Genomic DNA, 22023 nt, shown 5'->3' with positions numbered 1-22023 from the left:
AACTATAACTATAACTGATGAATTTCTAAGGTTTTGGCTGAGTAAAACGTCAACCCAACTATAACGTCCCACTAGCCTTTGTTTTTTTCTGTGAATATATATATATATACATCCAGCATAGAGCATCGGAAAGTAAGCGAGCCCACTTCACTGGATAACTTCAGAGTAAGTAATGACACTGGTCTTTCACAAGGGGCGCACGGTAGTATCCTTTCTGGGACCATTATGGCAATGAGTGCTTTTTAAAACCAAAACAAAATCTGGGCGTGCAAACAATGTCGTTACTCTTTTATAATGGTGAGGGACCAGCAGATTACCCAAGAATAAAGCTTTACAAAAAAAGGGACTGAGCCAAACAAGCCTTGGCAACGGCAAAAAGGCTGGCATTAAGGGCATACCTATTGGCTTTGCTAGTGCTTGTTTAATCAGAGCCCGCATTCGAGGAACTGAAGCTTTCAGTACCCTGTTTTTGCAGAACCTGCCGCTGGGGGTCGCGGCCCAGACGGAGAGCCTCGGTGCTCTGGACTCTGATGTGGGCGGCTACAGTGTAGCTCCTCGAGTTGTCCAATAGGCAGAGGTCCAAAGATCAGGGGGTTGTGCGCTTTCCTGGTATCCAGAGTATTTACACCATTCGGCACTTCCTGGATGTAGGTGAAGAAAGCACAGACTAGTATTTATGTAACCCTGCAGGGCTGAGCAGCGCCCGCCCCGCTGCTGTGCCCGCTCCATGCCATGGCCGCCCTGTGCGCCCGCCGCCTCCTCCCCGCCCCCGGGACCCTGCTGCTGCCCACGACCTGCTGGGCCGGGCTCAGCCCTCGGAGGACCAAGGCCAACGCCGCGGGGGCCACTGTCCCTGCCGGGGGCGCGAGGCTGAAGGGCTACGAGGACCTCCCGGGCCCCTCTCTCCTAAAGAACCTGTACTACCTCTTCGCCAAGGGCTACCTCCTGCGGACCCACGAGCTACAGGTCAGTTCTGGACATTCATGTATTACACAACGTCTGTCGCAAATAGCGCATAGAATTATAGCGCATAGAAAATCTAGCTATGCGAGAGGACCGGGTGTTCTATTCCTCCTGGCAGGCTTGTCGATCATGGGATCACTGGGACGCCCCCTTCTCCGCATTTACTTAGTGTCAGCGCCCTTCCAGTATACCACTTGTGTTACGTGTGCCTAGAAGCCGCGCTCCTAGTTGCAGTGCTCACTTGTTTTCGTGCGAAAGAGGAGGAAGCTCCTTTGTCAATTAACTTGTCTTTAAGTGACACACCTGGTTCATGTTTAAGAAAATAAAAATATAGTTTAGAAACATAATTTTTCCCTACAAAATTATCTTTTTCCTAGCGTGGCCCGCCTGTGTAACTGCTTGCAAGCTTTGATTTAACGAAAACAAAAACATAAAAGGAAAAAAAGGCTTAATTCAGACCAGAAAACCTTTTGTGTGATCCCTAGCACCTTTTTCGGCCAGCGTCTTATTCACAGGCAGAAGTTAGCGTCTTATTTGGCCAACATCTTGTTTGCAGGCAACATTTTATAGGAAACACATTCCATTTTCTGAACCTTAAACAATTCAGCCAACTCCGTGTTATCAGACTTTGCATTGCATACAATGAGTATGTTGTTTCAATCACAACAAAAACTACTATGACATCTAATGCATTCTAGTCTGAGCCAAGCAAGCAACTTTTCCGCTAAAACATGGTGTATGAAGTTGGCTCTGTATGCACTATTTCAAAATAAGAAATAGCATGTACAGAGTCCAAGGGTTCCCCTTAGAGGTAAGATAGTGACAAAAAGAGATAATTCTAATGCCCTATTTTGTGGTAGTGTGGTCGAGCAGTAGGCTTATCAGAGGGTAGTGTTAAGCATTTGTTGTACACACACAGGCAATAAATGAGGAACACACACTCAAAGACAATTCCCGGCCAATAGGTTTTTGTATAGAAAAATATATTTTCTTAGTTTATTTTAAGAACCACAGGTTCAAGATTTACAAGTAATACTTCAAATGAAAGGTATTTCACTTAGGTAACTTAGGAACTTTGAATCAGCAAAATAGCATGTACAGTTTTGGCAAAAATGTCAATAAGCTATTTTAAAACTAGACAGTGCAAATTTCAACAGTTCCTGGGGGAGGTAAGTGCTTGTTAGTTTTGCAGGTAAGTAAACCACCTACAGGGTTCAAAGTTGGGTCAAAGGTAGCCCACCGTTGGGGGTTCAGGGCAACCCCAAAGTTACCACACCAGCAGCTCAGGGCCGGTCAGGTGCAGAGGTCAAAGTGGTGACCAAAACACATAGGCTTCAATGGAGAAGGGGGTGCCCCGGTTCCAGTCTGCCAGCAGGTAGGTACTCGTGTCTTCGGAGGGCAGAGCAGGGGGGTTTTGTAGGGCACCTGGGGGGGTGGGGGTGGGACACAAGTCAGCACAAAAAGTACACCCTCAGCGGCACGGGGGCGGCCGGGTGCAGAGTGCAAACAGGCGTCAGGTTTGCAGTGGAGTTCAATGGGAGACCCAGGGGTCTCTTCAGCGAAGCAGGCAGGCAAGGGGGGTGCTCCTCGGGGTAGCCACCACCTGGGCTAGGGAGAGGGCCACCTGGGGATTGCTGCTGCACTGGAGGTCGGATCCTTCAGGTCCTGGGGGGCTGCGGGTGCAGTGTCTTTCCCAGGCGTCGGGTTCTTAGAAGCAGGCAGTCGCGGTCAGGGGGAGCCTCGGGATTCCCTCTGCAGGCGTCGCTGGGGGGGGTCAGGGGGGTCAACTCTGGCTACTTACAGGGTCGCAGTCGCCGGGGAGTCCTCCCTATAGTGTTGTTTCTCCGCAGGTCGGGCCGGGGGCGTCGGGTGCAGAGTGCAAAGTCTCACGCTTCCGGCGGGAAACGTGTTGTCTTTAAAAGTTGCTTCTTTGTTGCAAAGATGTTTCTTCTTAGTAGCAGAGCCGCTGTTCTTGGTCCTTTTAGATGCAGGGTAGTCCTCTGAGGCTTCAGAGGTCGCTGGACCCTGTGGAACGCGTCGCTGTTGCAGTTTTTCTTGAAGTGGGGAGACAGGCCGGTAGGGATGGGGCCAAAGCAGTTGGTGTCTCCGTCTTCTCTGCAGGGCTTCAGGTCAGCAGTCCTTCTTCATCTTCAGGTTGCAGGAATCTATCTTGCTAGGTTCTGGGAGCCTCTAAATACTCAATTTAGGGGTGTGTTTAGGTCTGGGGGGTTAGTAGCCAATGGCTACTAGCCCTGAGGTTGGCTACACCCTCTTTGTGCCTCCTCCCTGAGGGGAGGGGGGCACATCCCTAATCCTATTGGGGGAATCCTCCATCTGCAAGATGGAGGATTTCTAAAAGTCAGAGTCACCTCAGGACACCTTAGGGGCTGTCCTGACTGGCCAGTGACTCCTCCTTGTTTTTCTCATTATCTCCTCCGGCCTTGCCGCCAAAAGTGGGGCCGTGGCCGGAGGGGGCGGGCATCTCCACTAGCTGGAGTACCCTGGGGTGCTGTAACAAAGGGGGTGAGCCTTTGAGGCTCACCGCCAGGTGTTACAGTTCCTGCAGGGGGAGGTGAGAAGCACCTCCACCCAGTCCAGGCTTTGTTACTAGCCACAGAGTGATAAAGGCACTCTCCCCATGTGGCCAGCAACATGTCTGGTGTGTGGCAGGCTGGTAAAACTAGTCAGCCCACACTGGAAGTCGGGTATGTTTTCAGGGGGCATCTCTAAGATGCCCTCTGGGGTGTATTTCACAATAAAATGTACACTGGCATCAGTGTGCATTTATTGTGCTGAGAAGTTTGATACCAAACTTCCCAGTTTTCAGTGTAGCCATTATGGTGCTGTGGAGTTCGTGTTTGACAGACTCCCAGACCATATACTCTTATGGCTACCCTGCACTTACAATGTCTAAGGTTTTGCTTAGACACTTTAGCGGCATAGTGCTCATGCAACTATGCCCTCACCTATGGTATAGTGCACCCTGCCTTAGGGCTGTAAGGCCTGCTAGAGGGATGACTTATCTATGCCATAGGCAGTGTGAGGTTGGCGTGGCACCCTGAGGGGAGTGCCATTTCGACTTAGTCATTTTCTCCCCACCAGCACACACAAGCTGGCAAGAAGTGTGTCTGTGCTGAGTGAGGGGTCCCCAGGGTGGCATAAGACATGCTGCAGCCCTTAGAGACCTCCTCTGGCATCAGGGCCCTTGGTACCAGGGGTACAAGTTACAAGGGACTTATCTGGATGCCAGGGTGTGCCAATTGTGGAAACAAAGGTACAGGTTAGGGAAAGAACACTGGTGCTGGGGCCTGGTTAGCAGGCCTCAGCACACTTTCAAATCATAACTTGGCATCAGCAAAGGCAAAAAGTCAGGGGGTAACCATGCCAAGGAGGCATTTCCTTACACAACCCCCCACCCCCCAAACGAAAGAGGATGAGACTAACCTTTCCCAAGAGAGTCTTCATTTTCTAAGTGGAAGAACCTGGAAAGGCCATCAGCATTGGCATGGGCAGTCCCAGGTCTGTGTTCCACTATAAAGTCCATTCCCTGTACGGAGATGGACCACCTCAACAGTTTTGGATTTTCACCTTTCATTTGCATTAGCCATCTGAGAGGTCTGTGGTCCGTTTGAACTACAAAGTGAGTACCAAAGAGGTATGGTCTCAGCTTCTTCAGGGACCAAACCACAGCAAAGGCCTCCCTCTCAATGGCTCTCCAACGCTGCTCCCTGGGGAGTAACCTCCTGCTAATGAAAGCAACAGGCTGGTCAAGGCCATCATCATTAGTTTGGGACAAAACTGCCCCTATCCCATGTTCAGAGGCATCAGTCTGCACAATGAACTGCTTGGAGTAATCTGGAGCTTTTGGAACTGGTGCTGTGCACATAGCTTGTTTCAGGGTGTCAAAGGCCTGTTGGCATTCTACAGTCCAGTTTACCTTCTTGGGCATTTTCTTGGAGGTAAGTTCTGTGAGGGGTGTCACTATAGATCCATATCCCTTCACAAACCTCATGTAGTACCCAGTCAACCCAAGGAATGCCCTGACTTGAGTCTGGGTTTTTGGAGCTGCCCAGTCCAGAATAGTCTGAATCTTGGGCTGGAGTGGCTGAACTTGGCCTCCACCTACAAGTTGTCCCAAGTAAACCACAGTTCCCTGCTCTATCTGACATTTGGATACCTTGATAGAGAGGCCTGCTGCTTGCAGGGCCTTCAAAACCTTCTTCAGGTGGACCAGGTGATCCTGCCAGCTGGAGCTAAAGACAGCAATATCGTCAAGATAAGCTGCACTAAAGGACTCGAAGCCAGCAAGGACTTGATTCACCAACTTTTGGAAGGTGGCAGGGGCATTCTTTAAACCAAAGGGCATAACAGTAAACTGATAATGCCCATCAGGTGTGGAGAATGCTGTATTTTCTTTTGCTCCTGGTGCCATTTTGATTTGCCAGTACCCTGCTGTCAAGTCAAAGGTACTTAAGTATCTGGCAGCAACTAGTTTGTCAATCAATTCATCTGCCCTTGGAATGGGATGGGCATCTGTCTTGGTGACAGAATTAAGTCCTCTGTAGTCCACATAAAACCTCATCCCTCTCTTTCCATCTTTGGTGTGAGGTTTGGGGACTAAGACCACTGGGCTAGTCCAGGGGCTGTCAGAGTGCTCAATGACTCCCAATTCCAGCATCTTGTGGACTTCCACTTTGATGCTTTCCTTAACTTGGTCAGACTGTCTGAAAATGTTGTTTTTGACAGGCATGCTGTCTCCTGTGTCCACATCATGGGTACACAGGTGTATATGAACAGGGGTTAGGGAAAAGAGCTCAGCAAACTGCTGTAAGACCTTCCTACAGTTCACTCTCAGCTTCCTGGTCCTCATCTGTTACCATCAACAGATTCACATCTGCCCTGTCATGGAAGAGTTTGAGGCGGTTCACATGGATCACCCTTTTGGGGGTCCTGCTAGTGCCTAGGTCTACCAGGTAGGTGACCTGACTCTTTCTCTCTAGCACTGGGTAAGGGCCACTCCATCTGTCCTGAAGTGCCCTGGGACACCAGACTTTCTGCCCTGGCTGAAATTCAACCATAGCAGCCTTTTGGTCACACCACATCTTCTGGAGCTGTTGGCTGGCCTCAAGGTTTTTGCTTGCCTTTTCCATGTACTCTGCCATCCTGGAACGTAGGCCTAGTACATAGTCCACTATATCTTGTTTAGGCTCATGAAGAGGTCTCTCCCAGCCTTCTTTTACAAGAGCTAGTGGTCCCCTTACAGGATGGCCAAACAGAAGTTCAATGGGGGAAAACCCTACTCCCTTCTGAGGCACCTCTCTGTAGGTGAAAAGCAGACATGGCAAGAGGACATCCCATCTCCTTTTGAGCTTTTCAGGGAGCCCCATGATCATGCCTTTAAATGTCTTGTTAAACCTTTCTACAAGACCATTGGTTTGTGGATGGTATGGTGTGGTGAATTTGTAAGTCACCCCACACTCATTCCACATATGCTTTAGGTATGCTGACATGAAGTTGGTACCCCTGTCAGACACCACCTCCTTAGGAAATCCCACTCTGGTAAAGATACCAATGAGTGCTTTAGCTACTGCAGGGGCAGTAGTGGACCTAAGGGGAATTGCTTCAGGGTACCTAGTGGCATGATCCACTACCACTAGGATATACTGGTTCCCTGAGGCTGTGGGAGGTTCATGTGGACCCACTATGTCCACACCCACTCTTTCAAAGGGGACCCCCACCACCGGAAGTGGAATGAGGAGGCCTTTGGGTGTTCACCTGTCTTACCACTGGCTTGACAGGTGGCACAGGAGACACAAAACTCCTTTACCTTCTGGGACATGTTGGGCCAATAGAAATGGTTAACTAACCTTTCCCAATTGTTGGTTTGTCCCAAATGCCCAGCAAGTGGAATATCATGAGCTAAGGTTAGAATGAACTCCCTAAACTCCTGAGGCACTACCACTCTCCTAGTGGCACCAGGTTTGGGATCTCTTGCCTCAGTGTAGAGGAGTCCATCTTCCCAATAGTCTCTGTGTTCCAATAATCTTTCCTTTGGTCTCTTTAGCAGCTTGCTGCCTAAGGCCTTCAAGAGAGGGACATGTTTCTTGCCCCTTACACAACTGTTCCCTTGTGAGTCCCCCTGGGCCTAAGAGTTCAACCTGATAAGGTTCCAACTCCATGGGCCCAGTTCCCTCAGAGGGCAGAAGTTCTTCCTGGGAAGAGAGGTTCTCTTTCTCTTGTTGTGTTGAAGCTGGTTCCCCAGTCTTCTTTCCTTTTCTCTTGGAGGGTTGGGCCCTTTTTCCAGACTCAAACACCACTTTTTCACCCTGAGCCTTGCACTGTGCCCTTGTCTTGACACACACCAGTTCAGGGATACCCAGCATGGCTGCATGGGTTTTGAGTTCTACCTCAGCCCATGCTGAGGACTCCAGGTAATTTCCAAGCAAACAGTCTACTGGGATATTTGAGGAGACCACCATCTGTTTCAGGCCATTGACCCCTCCCCACTCTAAAGTTACCATAGCCATGGGATGTACTTTAGTCTGATTGTCAGCGTTGGTGACTGGATAAGTTTGTCCAGCCAGGTATTGACCAGGGGAAACCAGTTTCTCTGTCACCATGGTGACACTGGCTCCTGTATCCCTCAGGCCTTCTACACTTGTCCCATTAATTAAGAGTTGCTGCCTGTATTTTTGCATATTAGGGGGCCAGGCAGCCAGTGTGGCTAAGTCCACCCCACCATCAGAGACTAATGTAGCTTCAGTGTGAACCCTGATTTGCTCTGGGCACACTGCTGATCCCACCTGGAGACTGGCTATTCCAGTGTTAGCTGGAGTAGAGTTTGAAGTGGAACCTTTCTTGGGACAGGCCTTGTCTCCAGTTTGGTGTGTCTCTGGTGATTACAGCTACGACACCAGACCTTTTTGGGATCAAAGTTTTTACCCTTGTACCCAAAATTGGATTGTGAAGAGGCTTTGGACCCTCCCTCCTGAGCAGGTTTTTGGGGCCCTGTAGAAGACTCTTTACTTTTTCCGTTGGATGTCTCAATACTCTTCCCCTGGGGAGTCTTTGTGACCCCTTTCTTTTGGTCACCCCCTGTGGAAGTCTTGGTCACCCTAGTCTTGACCCAATGGTCCGCCTTCTTTCCCAATTCTTGGGGAGAAATTGGTCCTAGGTCTACCAGATGCTGATGCAGTTTATCATTGAAACAATTACTTAACAGGTGTTCTTTCACAAATAAATTGTACAGCCCATCATAATCATTTACACCACTGCCATGAATCCAACCATCCAGTGTTTTAACTGAGTAGTCAACAAAATCAACCCAGGTCTGGCTCGAGGATTTTTGAGCCCCCCTGAACCTAATCCTGTACTCCTCAGTTGAGAATCCAAAGCCCTCAATCAGGGTAGCCTTCATGAGGTCATAGGATTCTGCATCTTTTCCAGAGAGTGTGAGGAGTCTATCCCTACACTTTCCAGTGAACATTTCCCAATGTGGTGGCAAATCCTCCACATCACTAGCTTCCCCCTCTGGGAAGGTATCATCAGAGGGGTTATTTTTAGCAAAGTCTGCCAAGAGCTCCTGGAGCTGTACTTTGGTAGGGTTTGAACCAGTCTTTATCTTTTTGATTTTGCAGAGAGACCTTAACTCTGACATCCTAAGATGCAGGTAAGGGGTGAGGTTGAGTTCCATCACTATCTCTTCTGCAGCAGACATTATGTTTCTAAAAGTTGGAACACTTTTTAAGAACCTAAAACTATCTCTAGAACTTAATTCAAACTTATACTAAACTTTTAAACTCTAAAAGAAATGCTAACAGGGACCAACACAAGGCCCTAGCAGGACTTTTAAAAATTTAGAAAAATAGCTCAAATTTCAAAAATCAGTTTCTAGTGACAATTTTTGGAATTTAGTCATGTGATCAGGTATTGGCTGAGTAGCCCAGCAAATGCAAACTCTTGTACCCCACCGCTGATCCACCAATGTAGGAAGTTGGCTCTGTATGCACTATTTCAAAGTAAGAAATAGCATGCACAGAGTCCAAGGGTTCCCCTTAGAGGTAAGATAGTGGCAAAAAGAGATCATTCTAATGCTCTATTTTGTGGTAGTGTGGTCGAGCAGTAGGCTTATCAGACGGTAGTGTTGAGCATTTGTTGTACACACACAGGCAATAAATGAGGAACACACACTCAAAGACAATTCCAGGCCAATAGGTTTTTGTATAGAAAAATATATTTTCTTAGTTTATTTTAAGAACCACAGGTTCAAGATTTACAAGTAATACTTCAAATGAAAGGTATTTCACTTAGGTAACTTAGGAACTTTGAATTAGCAAAATAGCATGTACAGTTTTGGCAAAAATGGAAATAAGCTATTTTAAAACTAAACAGTGCAAATTTCAACAGTTCCTGGGGAGGTAAGTGTTTGTTAGTTTTGCAGGTAAGTAAACCACCTACAGGGTTCAAAGTTGGGTCCAAGGTAGCCCACCGTTGGGGGTTCAGGGCAACCCCAAAGTTACCACACCAGCAGCTCAGGGCCGGTCAGGTGCAGAGGTCAAAGTGGTGCCCAAAACGCATAGGCTTCAATGGAGAAGGGGGTGCCCCGGTTCCAGTCTGCCAGCAGGTAGGTACCCGCGTCTTAGGAGGGCAGACCAGGGGGGTTTTGTAGGGCACCGGGGGGGATACAAGTCAGCACAAAAAGTACACCCTCAGCGGCACGGGGGCGGCCGGGTGCAGAATGCAAACAGGCGTCAGGTTTGCAATGGAGTTCAATGGGAGACCCAGGGGTCTCTTCAGTGAAGCAGGCAGGCAAGGGGGGGGGCTCCTCGGGGTAGCCACCACCTGGGCAAGGGAGAGGGCCACCTGGGGGTTGCTTCTGCACTGGAGGTCGGATCCTTCAGGTCCTGGGGGCTGCGGGTGCAGTGTCTTTACCAGGCGTCGGGTTCTTAGAAGCAGGCAGTCGCGGTCAGGGGGAGCCTCTGGATTCCCTCTGCAGGCGTCGCTGTGGGGGCTTAGGGGGGTCAACTCTGGCTACTCACAGGGTCGCAGTCGCCGGGGAGTCCTCCCTGTAGTGTTGTTTCTCCACAGGTCGATCCGGGGGCTTAGGGTGCAGAGTGCAAAGTCTCACTCTTCTGGCGGGAAACGTGTTGTCTTTAAAAGTTGCTTCTTTGTTGCAAAGATGTTTCTTCTTTGGAGCAGAGCCGCTGTCCTCAGGAGTTCTTGGTCCTTTTAGATGCAGTGTAGTCATCTGAGGCTTCAGAGGTCGCTGGACCCTGTGGAACGCGTCGCTGTTGCAGTTTTTCTTGAAGTGGGGAGACAGGCCGGTAGGGCTGGGGCCAAAGCAGTTGGTGTCTCCGTCTTCTCTGCAGGGCTTCAGGTCAGCAGTCCTTCTTTGTCTTCAGGTTGCAGGAATCTATCTTGCTAGGTTCTGGGAGCCCCTAAATACTCAATTTAGGGGTGTGTTTAGGTCTGGGGGGTTAGTAGCCAATGGCTACTAGCCCTGAGGGTGGCTACACCCTCTTTGTGCCTCCTCCCAGAGGGGAGTGGGGCACATCCCTAATCCTATTGGGGGAAATCCTCCATCTGCAAGATGGAGGATTTCTAAAAGTCAGAGTCACCTCAGCTCAGGACACCTTAGGGGCTGTCCTGACTGGCCAGTGACTCCTCCTTGTTTTTCTCATTATCTCCTCTGGCCTTGCCGCCAAAAGTGGGTCCGTGGCCGGAGGGGGGCGGGCATCTCCACTAGCTGGAGTGCCCTGGGGTGCTGTAACAAAGGGGGTGAGCCTTTGAGGTTCACCGCCAGGTGTTACAGTTCCTGCAGGGGGAGGTGAGAAGCACCTCCACCAAGTACAGGCTTTGTTACTAGCCACAGAGTGACAAAGGCACTCTCCCCATGTGGCCAGCAACATGTCTGGTGTGTGGCAGGCTGGTAAAACTAGTCAGCCCACACTGGAAGTCGGGTATGTTTTCAGGGGGCATCTCTAAGATGCCCTCTGGGGTGTATTTCACAATAAAATGTACACTGGCATCAATGTGCATTTATTGTGCTGAGAAGTTTGATACCAAACTTCCCAGTTTTCAGTGTAGCCATTATGGTGCTGTGGAGTTCATGTTTGACAGACTCCCAGACCATATACTCTTATGGCTACCCTGCACTTACAATGTCTAAGGTTTTGCTTAGACACTTTAGGGGCATAGTGCTCATGCACCTATGCCCTCACCTAGGGTATAGTGCACCCTGCCGTAGGGCTGTAAGGCCTGCTGTTAGATGGGTGACTTATCTATGCCATAGGCAGTGTGAGGTTGGCGTGGCACCCTGAGGGGAGTGCCATGTCGACTTAGTCATTTTCTCCCCACCAGCACACCCAAGCTGGCAAGAAGTGTGTCTGTGCTGAGTGAGGGGTCCTCAGGGTGGCATAAGACATGCTGCAGCCCTTAGGGACCTCCCCTGGCATCAGGGCCCTTGGTACCAGGGGTACCAGTTACAAGGGACTTATCTGGATGCCAGGGTGTGCCAATTGTGGAAACAAAGGTACAGGTTAGGGAAAGAACACTGGTGCTGGGGCCTGGTTAGCAGGCTTCAGCACACTTTCAAATCATAACTTGGCATCAGCAAAGGCAAAAAGTCAGGGGGTAACCATGCCAAGGAGGCATTTCCTTACACATGGGATGTTGATCTTTACACTTCCTGTATGTAAATTGTCTGAGCCAATCAAAATTAATCACAACTGGTGACACCAAACAGACTGCCCTCATCTCAGTGTATTTCTATGCATTTACATCCGAAAAAGTAATCATATTTGTCCCATAGGAAAATCACGTTGGCTGACAAATATTTGTTGTTTTTCAAACACACCACATCCCCTCAGTGGTCCATAGCCTTAGACCCAAGCAACATTTCCATCACAATATGGGCCCCTGGTACAACCCTTGTTGGAAAATGGATTACTGGTAAGGGCAGGTAAGTACCTACACTTAGCAACAGGCCACTAACCTCCACTTAGCTCCAGTTAGGTCTCAATAAATTGAACCCAGCTCAACCCTTGGTAGCTTTGGAAAGAGCAACAAGGCTTAATTTAGGAGACAAATGTGTAAAGCTTTTAAAAATCATAAAACAGTAAATAAAACAAAATAACAATCCAACACCACTTTATAAAAATAGATTATATTTTTATCTTTAAAATGAGACCAAAATAAATAAAATCTAAGATATGAATTAGTGTTTTCTTGCGCTTAGAAACGAATAGCACCAATCTGGTCACGTGGTCGCACCTCGACTAGGGCAAAGTCAAAGTTTAAGGCCGACCGCAATGGAGCCTGCTCGGCTACAGCAGGCGGGAGGCCTCGGTCAAAAGTTAACCTTCGGACTTAGTCATTTTATTGAAGATTTTCTTCAGGGGGACGAAGTTGCCAGTCCGATCCGACTTCTCTGGAGCCCTTCCTCGGATACATGTCGCAGGAGACCTCAGTAGAGATTCCTATGTTCGGACTTGGATGATTTTTCGGGATGAAGCTGAATCTTGATCTGACCTCCCTAAAGCCCTCCTTGGATACGCTGCGCGGGAAGTCCCGGTCAACTTTTTACCTTCGGACTTTGTCACTTTTTCGGAGATTTTTCTCTCCGAAGTTGACAGACCCTTCACAGCAAGTTGATTTTGAGTTGACGTCAATGGATTGCGTTTCTAGGAGTCCCTGGTGAAATCTTGGAGGTCCGGGGATCCGCAGCTTTTCAGTGGGACGAACCTGCAAGTCAGGCCGGGTCGCGGTCGACGTAAGCCAGCTTGACTCTCGAAGGCGGGTCGGTTCCTTTATGGAGCTTTTTACCAAAAGTTCTCCAAACGTCTGGGTCTTCTTCCAGAAAGAAGGTCTTTTAAGGTTCTTTTGGTGTCCACAGCTCACCCCAAGGGTCCAGATTCTCTGAGTTGCGGACTACAACTCCCAGAATGCACCTGGCTCAAACTCAAAAACGGCCACTGAACAGTGGTCAGCTGGTCAGTTTCTTCAGGGTTTGATGCAGGGGACTTTGGTTAGCTATTTTTCACCTATAGCAAACAGGGAGTCCCTCCTTGAACCAGTTGAAGCCAGGCAAAGTCCTTCTGGTGGTGTAGCCCAAGTTTGCAGCTAGTGCAGTGTCCAGGTGCAGGTCACGGGTCCAGCAGGGCAGTGCTTCTTCTTCGGAGGTTCTTCCTTGTTGGGATCTGAAGTGTGGGTCCAGCTCTGCCCTATTTATCCTTGCTCCTGGGTGAAAAACAGTGGGATCCTGGTTCTTCAATCAGATGCAGGGTCATTCCCCCTGTGATGACCGCTTCCTGGGAAGTATGGCAAAAATCAATCCCAGGGAGCAACATTCTTCAAAAATCCATCATGGCTGAAACTGATTTTTGGAGGTTACAGCTGGCTGAGCCCACCCACTGGTGTGGCTAAAATTCGTAAACCCACCCCTCTCCTAATCAAGAGGGCACCTAATTGTCTGGGGTTGCAGGATGTGAGAGAGGTGCTGGATTGCTCAAAATGTCCTTCCCTGCCTTTGAAGACCACTTTGGCAGCCCTCCCCCTTCCTGCTTCCCCATCTGCTGAGGTAGTTCTCCTCCCCCAGGCACATCCCTGTGTTTTCAGCCCAGGCCACTTCACACCGCATCAATGCAGCCTGGCCAGGCTTCCAGAGGCTGTCCAATCAGAGAAGGGCACTACTGGGCTGAAGTTGGCAACTTTTCTTGTCAAGTTTAAAACTCTTTACCTGAACAAGTTATATTAAATCCAACAATTGTAAGTTGTGGGATGTACTATACCAATTCATTTGATGCCAAACATGAGGTATTTGACACTTAAGGGGACTTTGTTAATTCAAATAAAGTCTCCCCATGTTAGCCTATGGAGGCCATTCACTACAGTGAGGGAAAGACACATTAATCTGTTTTACCTCACCAGGGCTTATACAGCTATTTTTATAAGGTCCCTGCTTATAGTTACCTGGCACCCAAACCTAGGGGCACATAGGGCACACCTTAGGGGTGACCTATATGTAAAGATAAGGTAGTTTAAGACTTTGGAAGTACTTTTAATTCCAAAGTCGAATTCTGCCTTTAAAATGACACTGAGTACCTCAGCAGTGCACCTATGTGTGTACCACCTATGCTGGGGTCCCTAAACCTACATGCCCTACCATATACTAAAGACTTATAGGTAGGTTGACATAGCCAATTAATATTAGCCTAATTTGCATACTCATTTGACACAGAGCACAGGTCCTGGGACTAGTTAGCAGTACCCAGGGCACCATCAGAGCCAGGAAAACACCAGCAAAAAGTGAAAAATGTGTTTTGTCTTTTCATTCCTCCGTCTTTCTACTTTGTTTGTTTTCTCTTTCTTGGTAAATGCCTGCGGAGGAAAAAAGTACTGGTCTCCCAAAAATGAGTGCTGGTGGCCCCCACCAGCTCAAACTACGCACTGGTTCATTGATTCCATCCTCTGGTGACACCCGTAGACTGCTCTCTTACCTCATAGCTGTGGTCCCCTTTCACTTTGGGGTTCGACATCCCCTGTTCCTTCCAAGCAAGTAGAGGGGTAAAAGAAATCACTGTTTTGCAAAGTAGCAGGCTCCGGTCCTGGTTCATCCCTTCCCTCCCAGACAAGTAAGGTGCTTCAGGCATGGGGTGAATCAGGAGAGCAGCTGTCACCCCGGCTCCCTTAGATTCACCTCGAACTCTCTCCATTCCATGCCAGGGGGTCTCCTTCTCATCATACAGTAATTACAGACCCTTCCCTTTGCTAACCTCAGAGATCCCCAGATTTTGGAGTGAGAGGGGATGCATGGGACAATAACGCCTTAGTTTTTCAAGTGGAAACACAAGATTAAACAGTGGCAGACAGAGCATATTTCTCTGAAGCCTTCCTGCTTATCACTAAGGGGGTCATTCTGACCCCGGCGGTCTGAGACCGCCGGGGCCAGGGTCGGCGGGAGCACCGCCGACAGACCGGCGGTGCCCCGCAGGGCATTCTGACGCGGTCAGATGCGGGAAACCGGCGGTCTCCCGCCGGTTTCCCGCTGCCCTGCAGAATCCCCCATGGCGGCGGAGCGCGCTCCGCCGCCATCGGGATTCTGACACCCCCTACCGCCATCCTGTTCCTGGCGGGTCTCCCGCCAGGAACAGGATGGCGGTAGGGGGTGCCGCGGGGCCCCTGGGGGCCCCTGCAGTGCCCATGCCCATGGCACTGCAGGGGCCCCCGTAAGAGGGCCCCACAAAGTATTTCAGTGTCTGCTATGCAGACACTGAAATACGCGACGGGTGCCACTGCACCCGTCACACCTTCCCACTACGCCGGCTCAATTCTGAGCCGGCGTCCTCGTGGGAAGGTTGATTTGCCCTGGGCTGGCGGGCGGCCTTTTGGCGGCCGCCCGCCAGCCCAGGGCAAATCCCAAAATACCCTCAGCGGTCTTTCGACTGCGGAGCGGTATTTTGGTGGGGGAACCGAAGTTAGAATCAGGCCCTAAGTCTTTTTGAAGCACTGTAACCTGAGTAGTAAACTCTGTGTGTGCTCTGACTGCTTTCTTTTGTTAGGTATTTAATTGTGGTCGCTGAAGTGTTGACATATGGATAAACAGGCCAAGTAACTCTCCATTATATCACACAAGGGGACTGAAAGTTTGTTAATTCTCCTTGTGGTGCTCTGAGGAGGGGCACGGGCACCACCAATGGCTAATTAGAATTATGGGGGCTGCAGGAGTACAGCAGTTCCCCCCCCAACCCACAACATAATTAGAAAACATGCATTAAGTCTCCTAGGGCCTCATGAGCATGACCCTAGGAGAGGTTTCTGTTAACCCCTTCGCTGCCAGGCCTTTTCCCCCTCCTGTGCCGAGCCTTTTTTTGGCTATTTGGAGCAGTTCGCGCTTAGGCCCTCATAACTTTTTGTTCACATAAGCTACCCATGCCAAATTTGCGTCCTTTTTTTCCAACATCCTAGGGATTCTAGAGGTACCCAGACTTTGTGGGTTCCCCAGAAGGAGGCCAAGAAATTAGCCAAAAAACAGTGAAAATTTCATTTTTTTAAAAAAATTTGGAAAAATGGGCTGCAGAAGAAGGCTTGTGGTTTTTTCCCTGAAAAGGGCATCAACAAAGGGTTTGCGGTGATAAAATCACCAGCTTCCCAGCTTTCAGGAACAGGCAGACTTGAATCAGAAAACCCAATTTTTCAACCCAATTTTGGCATTTTACTGGGACATACCCCATTTTTACGATTTTTTGTGCTTTCAGCCTCCTTCCAGTCAGTGACAGAAATGGGCATGAAACCAACGCTGGATCCCATAAACCGCAACATTTCTGAAAAGTAGACAAAATTCTGAATTCAGCAAGGGGTAATTTGTGTAGATCCTACAAGGGTTTCCTACAGAAAATAGCAACTGAAAAAGAAAAATATTGAAATTGAGGTGAAAAAAACATCAATTTTTCTCTAAGTTTTACTCTGTAACTTTTTCCTGCAATGTCAGATTTTCGAAAGCAATATACCGTTACGTCTGCTGGACTCTTCTGGTTGCGGGGATATATAGGGCTTGTAGGTTCATCAAGAACTCTAGGTACCCAGAGCCAATAAATGACCTGCACCCTGCAGTGGGTTTTCATTCTATGCCGGGTATACAGCAATTCATTTGCTGAAATATAAAGAGTAAAAAATAGCTATCAAGAAAACCTTTGTATTTCCAAAATGGGCACAAGATAAGGTGTTGAGAAGCAGTGGTTATTTGCACATCTCTGAATTCCGGGCTGCCCATACTAGCATGTGAATTACCGGGCATTTCTCAAATAGACGTCTTTTTTACACACTGTCTTACATTTGGAAGGGAAAAATGTAGAGAAAGACAAGGGGCAATAACACTTGTTTTGCTATTCTATGTTCCCCCAAGTCTCCCGATAAAAATGATACCTCACTTGTGTGGGTAGGCCTAGCGCCCGCGACAGGAAACGCACCAAAGCGCAACGTGGACACATCACAGAAAACAGACCTGTTTTTAGCAAAGTGCCTACCTGTAGATTTTGGCCTCTAGCTCAGCCGCCACCTAGGGAAACCTACCAAACCTGTGCATTTCTGAAAACTAGAGACCTAGGGGAATCCAAGATGGGGTGATTTGTGTGGCTCGGACCAGGTTCTGTTACCCAGAATCCTTTGCAAAGCTCAAAAATTGGCTAAAAAAACACATGTTCCTCACATTTCTGTGGCAGAAAGTTCTGGAATCTGAGAGGAGCCACAAATTTCCTTCCACCCAGCGTTCCCCCACGTCTCCCGATAAAAATGATACCTCACTTGTGTGGGTAGGCCTAGCGCCCGCGACAGGAAACACCCCAAAGCGCAATGTGGACACATCACAGAAAACAGACCTGTTTTTAGCAAAGTGCCTACCTGTAGATTTTGGCCTCTAGCTCAGCCGCCACCTAGGGAAACCTACCAAACCTGTGCATTTCTGAAAACTAGAGACCTAGGGGAATCCAAGATGGGGTGATTTGTGTGGCTCGGACCAGGTTCTGTTACCCAGAATCCTTTGCAAAGCTCAAAAATTGGCTAAAAAAACACATGTTCCTCACATTTCTGTGGCAGAAAGTGCTGGAATCTGAGAGGAGCCACAAATGTCCTTCCACCCAGCGTTCCCCCACGTCTCCCGATAAAAATGATACCTCACATGTGTGGGTAGGCCTAGCGCCCGCGACAGGAAACGCCCCAAAGCGCAACGTGGACACATCACAGAAAACAGACCTGTTTTTAGCAAAGTGCCTACCTGTAGATTTTGGCCTGTAGCTCAGCCGCCACCTAGGGAAACCTACCAAACCTGTGCATTTCTGAAAACTAGAGACCTAGGGGAATCCAAGATGGGGTGATTTGTGTGGCTCGGACCAGGTTCTGTTACCCAGAATCCTTTGCAAAGCTCAAAAATTGGCTAAAAAAACACATGTTCCTCACATTTCTGTGGCAGAAAGTTCTGGAATCTGAGAGGAGCCACAAATTTCCTTCCACCCAGCGTTCCCCCACGTCTCCCGATAAAAATGATACCTCACTTGTGTGGGTAGGCCTAGCGCCCGCGACAGGAAACGCCCCAAAGCGCAACGTGGACACATCACAGAAAACAGACCTGTTTTTAGCAAAGTGCCTACCTGTAGATTTTGGCCTCTAGCTCAGCCGCCACCTAGGGAAACCTACCAAACCTGTGCATTTCTGAAAACTAGAGACCTAGGGGAATCCAAGGAGGGGTGACTGGCGGGGCTCGGACCAGGTTCTGTTACCCAGAATCCTTTGCAAACCTCATATTTTGGCTAAAAAAACGCATTTTCCTCACATTTGAGTGACAGAAAGTTCTGGAATCTGAGAGGAGCCACAAATTTCCTTCCACCCAGCGTTCCCCCAAGTCTCCCGATAAAAATGATACCTCACTTGAGTGGGTAGGCCTAGCGCCCGCGACAGGAAACGCCCCAAAGCGCAACGTGGACACCACCAAAATTTTGGAAGAAAACAGAGGTGTTTTTTGCGAAGTGACTACCTGCAGATTTTGGCCTCTAGCTCAGCCGGCACCTAGGGAAACCTACCAAACCTGTACATTTCTGAAAACTAGAGACCTAGGGGAATCCAAGGAGGGGTGACTGGCGGGGCTCGGACCAGGTTCTGTTACCCAGAATCCTTAGCAAAGCTCAAAAATTGGCTAAAAAAACACATGTTCCTCACATTTCTGTGGCAGAAAGTTCTGGAATCTGAGAGGAGCCACAAATTTCCTTCCACCCAGCGTTCCCCCACGTCTCCCGATAAAAATGATACCTCACTTGTGTGGGTAGGCCTAGCGCCCGCGACAGGAAACGCCCCAAAGCGCAACGTGGACACATCACAGAAAACAGACCTGTTTTTAGCAAAGTGCCTACCTGTAGATTTTGGCCTCTAGCTCAGCCGCCACCTAGGGAAACCTACCAAACCTGTGCATTTCTGAAAACTAGAGACCTAGGGGAATCCAAGGAGGGGTGACTGGCGGGGCTCGGACCAGGTTCTGTTACCCAGAATCCTTTGCAAAGCTCAAAAATTGGCTAAAAAAACACATGTTCCTCACATTTCTGTGGCAGAAAGTTCTGGAATCTGAGAGGAGCCACAAATTTCCTTCCACCCAGCGTTCCCCCACGTCTCCCGATAAAAATGATACCTCACTTGTGTGGGTAGGCCTAGCGCCCGCGACAGGAAACGCCCCAAAGCGCAACGTGGACACATCACAGAAAACAGACCTGTTTTTAGCAAAGTGCCTACCTGTAGATTTTGGCCTCTAGCTCAGCCGCCACCTAGGGAAACCTACCAAACCTGTGCATTTCTGAAAACTAGAGACCTAGGGGAATCCAAGGAGGGGTGACTGGCGGGGCTCGGACCAGGTTCTGTTACCCAGAATCCTTTGCAAAGCTCAAAAATTGGCTAAAAAAACACATGTTCCTCACATTTCTGTGGCAGAAAGTTCTGGAATCTGGGAGGAGCCACAAATTTCCTTCCACCCAGCGTTCCCCCAAGTCTCCCGATAAAAATGATACCTCACTTGCGTGGGTAGGCCTAGCGCCCGCGACAGGAAACGCCCCAAAGCGCAACGTGGACACCACCAAAATTTTGGAAGAAAACAGACCTGTTTTTAGCGAAGTGCCTACCTGTAGATTTTGGCCTGTAGCTCAGCCGCCACCTAGGGAAACCTACCAAACCTGTGCATTTCTGAAAACTAGAGACCTAGGGGAATCCAAGGAGGGGTGACTGGCGGGGCTCGGACCAGGTTCTGTTACCCAGAATCCTTTGCAAAGCTCAAAAATTGGCTAAAAAAACACATGTTCCTCACATTTCTGTGGCAGAAAGTTCTGGAATCTGAGAGGAGCCACAAATTTCCTTCCACCCAGCGTTCCCCCACGTCTCCCGATAAAAATGATACCTCACTTGTGTGGGTAGGCCTAGCGCCCGCGACAGGAAACGCCCCAAAGCGCAACGTGGACACATCACAGAAAACAGACCTGTTTTTAGCAAAGTGCCTACCTGTAGATTTTGGCCTCTAGCTCAGCCGCCACCTAGGGAAACCTACCAAACCTGTGCATTTCTGAAAACTAGAGACCTAGGGGAATCCAAGGAGGGGTGACTGGCGGGGCTCGGACCAGGTTCTGTTACCCAGAATCCTTTGCAAAGCTCAAAAATTGGCTAAAAAAACACATGTTCCTCACATTTCTGTGGCAGAAAGTTCTGGAATCTGGGAGGAGCCACAAATTTCCTTCCACCCAGCGTTCCCCCAAGTCTCCCGATAAAAATGATACCTCACTTGCGTGGGTAGGCCTAGCGCCCGCGACAGGAAACGCCCCAAAGCGCAACGTGGACACCACCAAAATTTTGGAAGAAAACAGACCTGTTCTTAGCGAAGTGCCTACCTGTAGATTTTGGCCTGTAGCTCAGCCGCCACCTAGGGAAACCTACCAAACCTGTGCATTTCTGAAAACTAGAGACCTAGGGGAATCCAAGGAGGGGTGACTGGCGGGGCTCGGACCAGGTTCTGTTACCCAGAATCCTTTGCAAAGCTCAAAAATTGGCTAAAAAAACACATGTTCCTCACATTTCTGTGGCAGAAAGTTCTGGAATCTGAGAGGAGCCACAAATTTCCTTCCACCCAGCGTTCCCCCACGTCTCCCGATAAAAATGATACCTCACTTGTGTGGGTAGGCCTAGCGCCCGCGACAGGAAACGCCCCAAAGCGCAACGTGGACACATCACAGAAAACAGACCTGTTTTTAGCAAAGTGCCTACCTGTAGATTTTGGCCTGTAGCTCAGCCGCCACCTAGGGAAACCTACCAAACCTGTGCATTTCTGAAAACTAGAGACATAGGGGAATCCAAGGAGGGGTGACTGGCGGGGCTCGGACCAGGTTCTGTTACCCAGAATCCTTTGCAAAGCTCAAAAATTGGCTAAAAAAACACATGTTCCTCACATTTCTGTGGCAGAAAGTTCTGGAATCTGGGAGGAGCCACAAATTTCCTTCCACCCAGCGTTCCCCCAAGTCTCCCGATAAAAATGATACCTCACTTGCGTGGGTAGGCCTAGCGCCCGCGACAGGAAACGCCCCAAAGCGCAACGTGGACACCACCAAAATTTTGGAAGAAAACAGACCTGTTTTTAGCGAAGTGCCTACCTGTAGATTTTGGCCTGTAGCTCAGCCGCCACCTAGGGAAACCTACCAAACCTGTGCATTTCTGAAAACTAGAGACCTAGGGGAATCCAAGGAGGGGTGACTGGCGGGGCTCGGACCAGGTTCTGTTACCCAGAATCCTTTGCAAAGCTCAAAAATTGGCTAAAAAAACACATGTTCCTCACATTTCTGTGGCAGAAAGTTCTGGAATCTGAGAGGAGCCACAAATTTCCTTCCACCCAGCGTTCCCCCACGTCTCCCGATAAAAATGATACCTCACTTGTGTGGGTAGGCCTAGCGCCCGCGACAGGAAACGCCCCAAAGCGCAACGTGGACACATCACAGAAAACAGACCTGTTTTTAGCAAAGTGCCTACCTGTAGATTTTGGCCTGTAGCTCAGCCGCCACCTAGGGAAACCTACCAAACCTGTGCATTTCTGAAAACTAGAGACCTAGGGGAATCCAAGGAGGGGTGACTGGCGGGGCTCGGACCAGGTTCTGTTACCCAGAATCCTTTGCAAAGCTCAAAAATTGGCTAAAAAAACACATGTTCCTCACATTTCTGTGGCAGAAAGTTCTGGAATCTGGGAGGAGCCACAAATTTCCTTCCACCCAGCGTTCCCCCAAGTCTCCCGATAAAAATGATACCTCACTTGCGTGGGTAGGCCTAGCGCCCGCGACAGGAAACGCCCCAAAGCGCAACGTGGACACCACCAAAATTTTGGAAGAAAACAGACCTGTTTTTAGCGAAGTGCCTACCTGTAGATTTTGGCCTGTAGCTCAGCCGCCACCTAGGGAAACCTACCAAACCTGTGCATTTCTGAAAACTAGAGACCTAGGGGAATCCAAGGAGGGGTGACTGGCGGGGCTCGGACCAGGTTCTGTTACCCAGAATCCT

General features: G+C 49.2%; 1 protein-coding gene across 1 annotated transcript in view; it reads left to right on the top strand.

Annotated features, from left to right (window-relative positions):
- Positions 1–566: 566 nt before the first annotated feature.
- LOC138286654 (sterol 26-hydroxylase, mitochondrial-like) overlaps positions 567–22023 on the top strand; it is a 198386-nt gene continuing 176929 nt past the window's right edge. The window contains exon 1 of the mRNA XM_069227118.1: positions 567–966. Within this exon, the coding sequence (XP_069083219.1) occupies positions 733–966 (234 nt within the window). The 5' untranslated portion in view covers positions 567–732. The remainder of the gene's footprint in view (positions 967–22023) is intronic.

This window comes from Pleurodeles waltl, chromosome 3_2 (assembly GCF_031143425.1).
Source record: "Pleurodeles waltl isolate 20211129_DDA chromosome 3_2, aPleWal1.hap1.20221129, whole genome shotgun sequence".
In the NCBI taxonomy this organism is placed as follows: domain Eukaryota; kingdom Metazoa; phylum Chordata; class Amphibia; order Caudata; family Salamandridae; genus Pleurodeles; species Pleurodeles waltl.
Note: the sequence above shows the minus strand (reverse complement) of the source record. Positions and strands in the feature narration are given on the sequence as shown.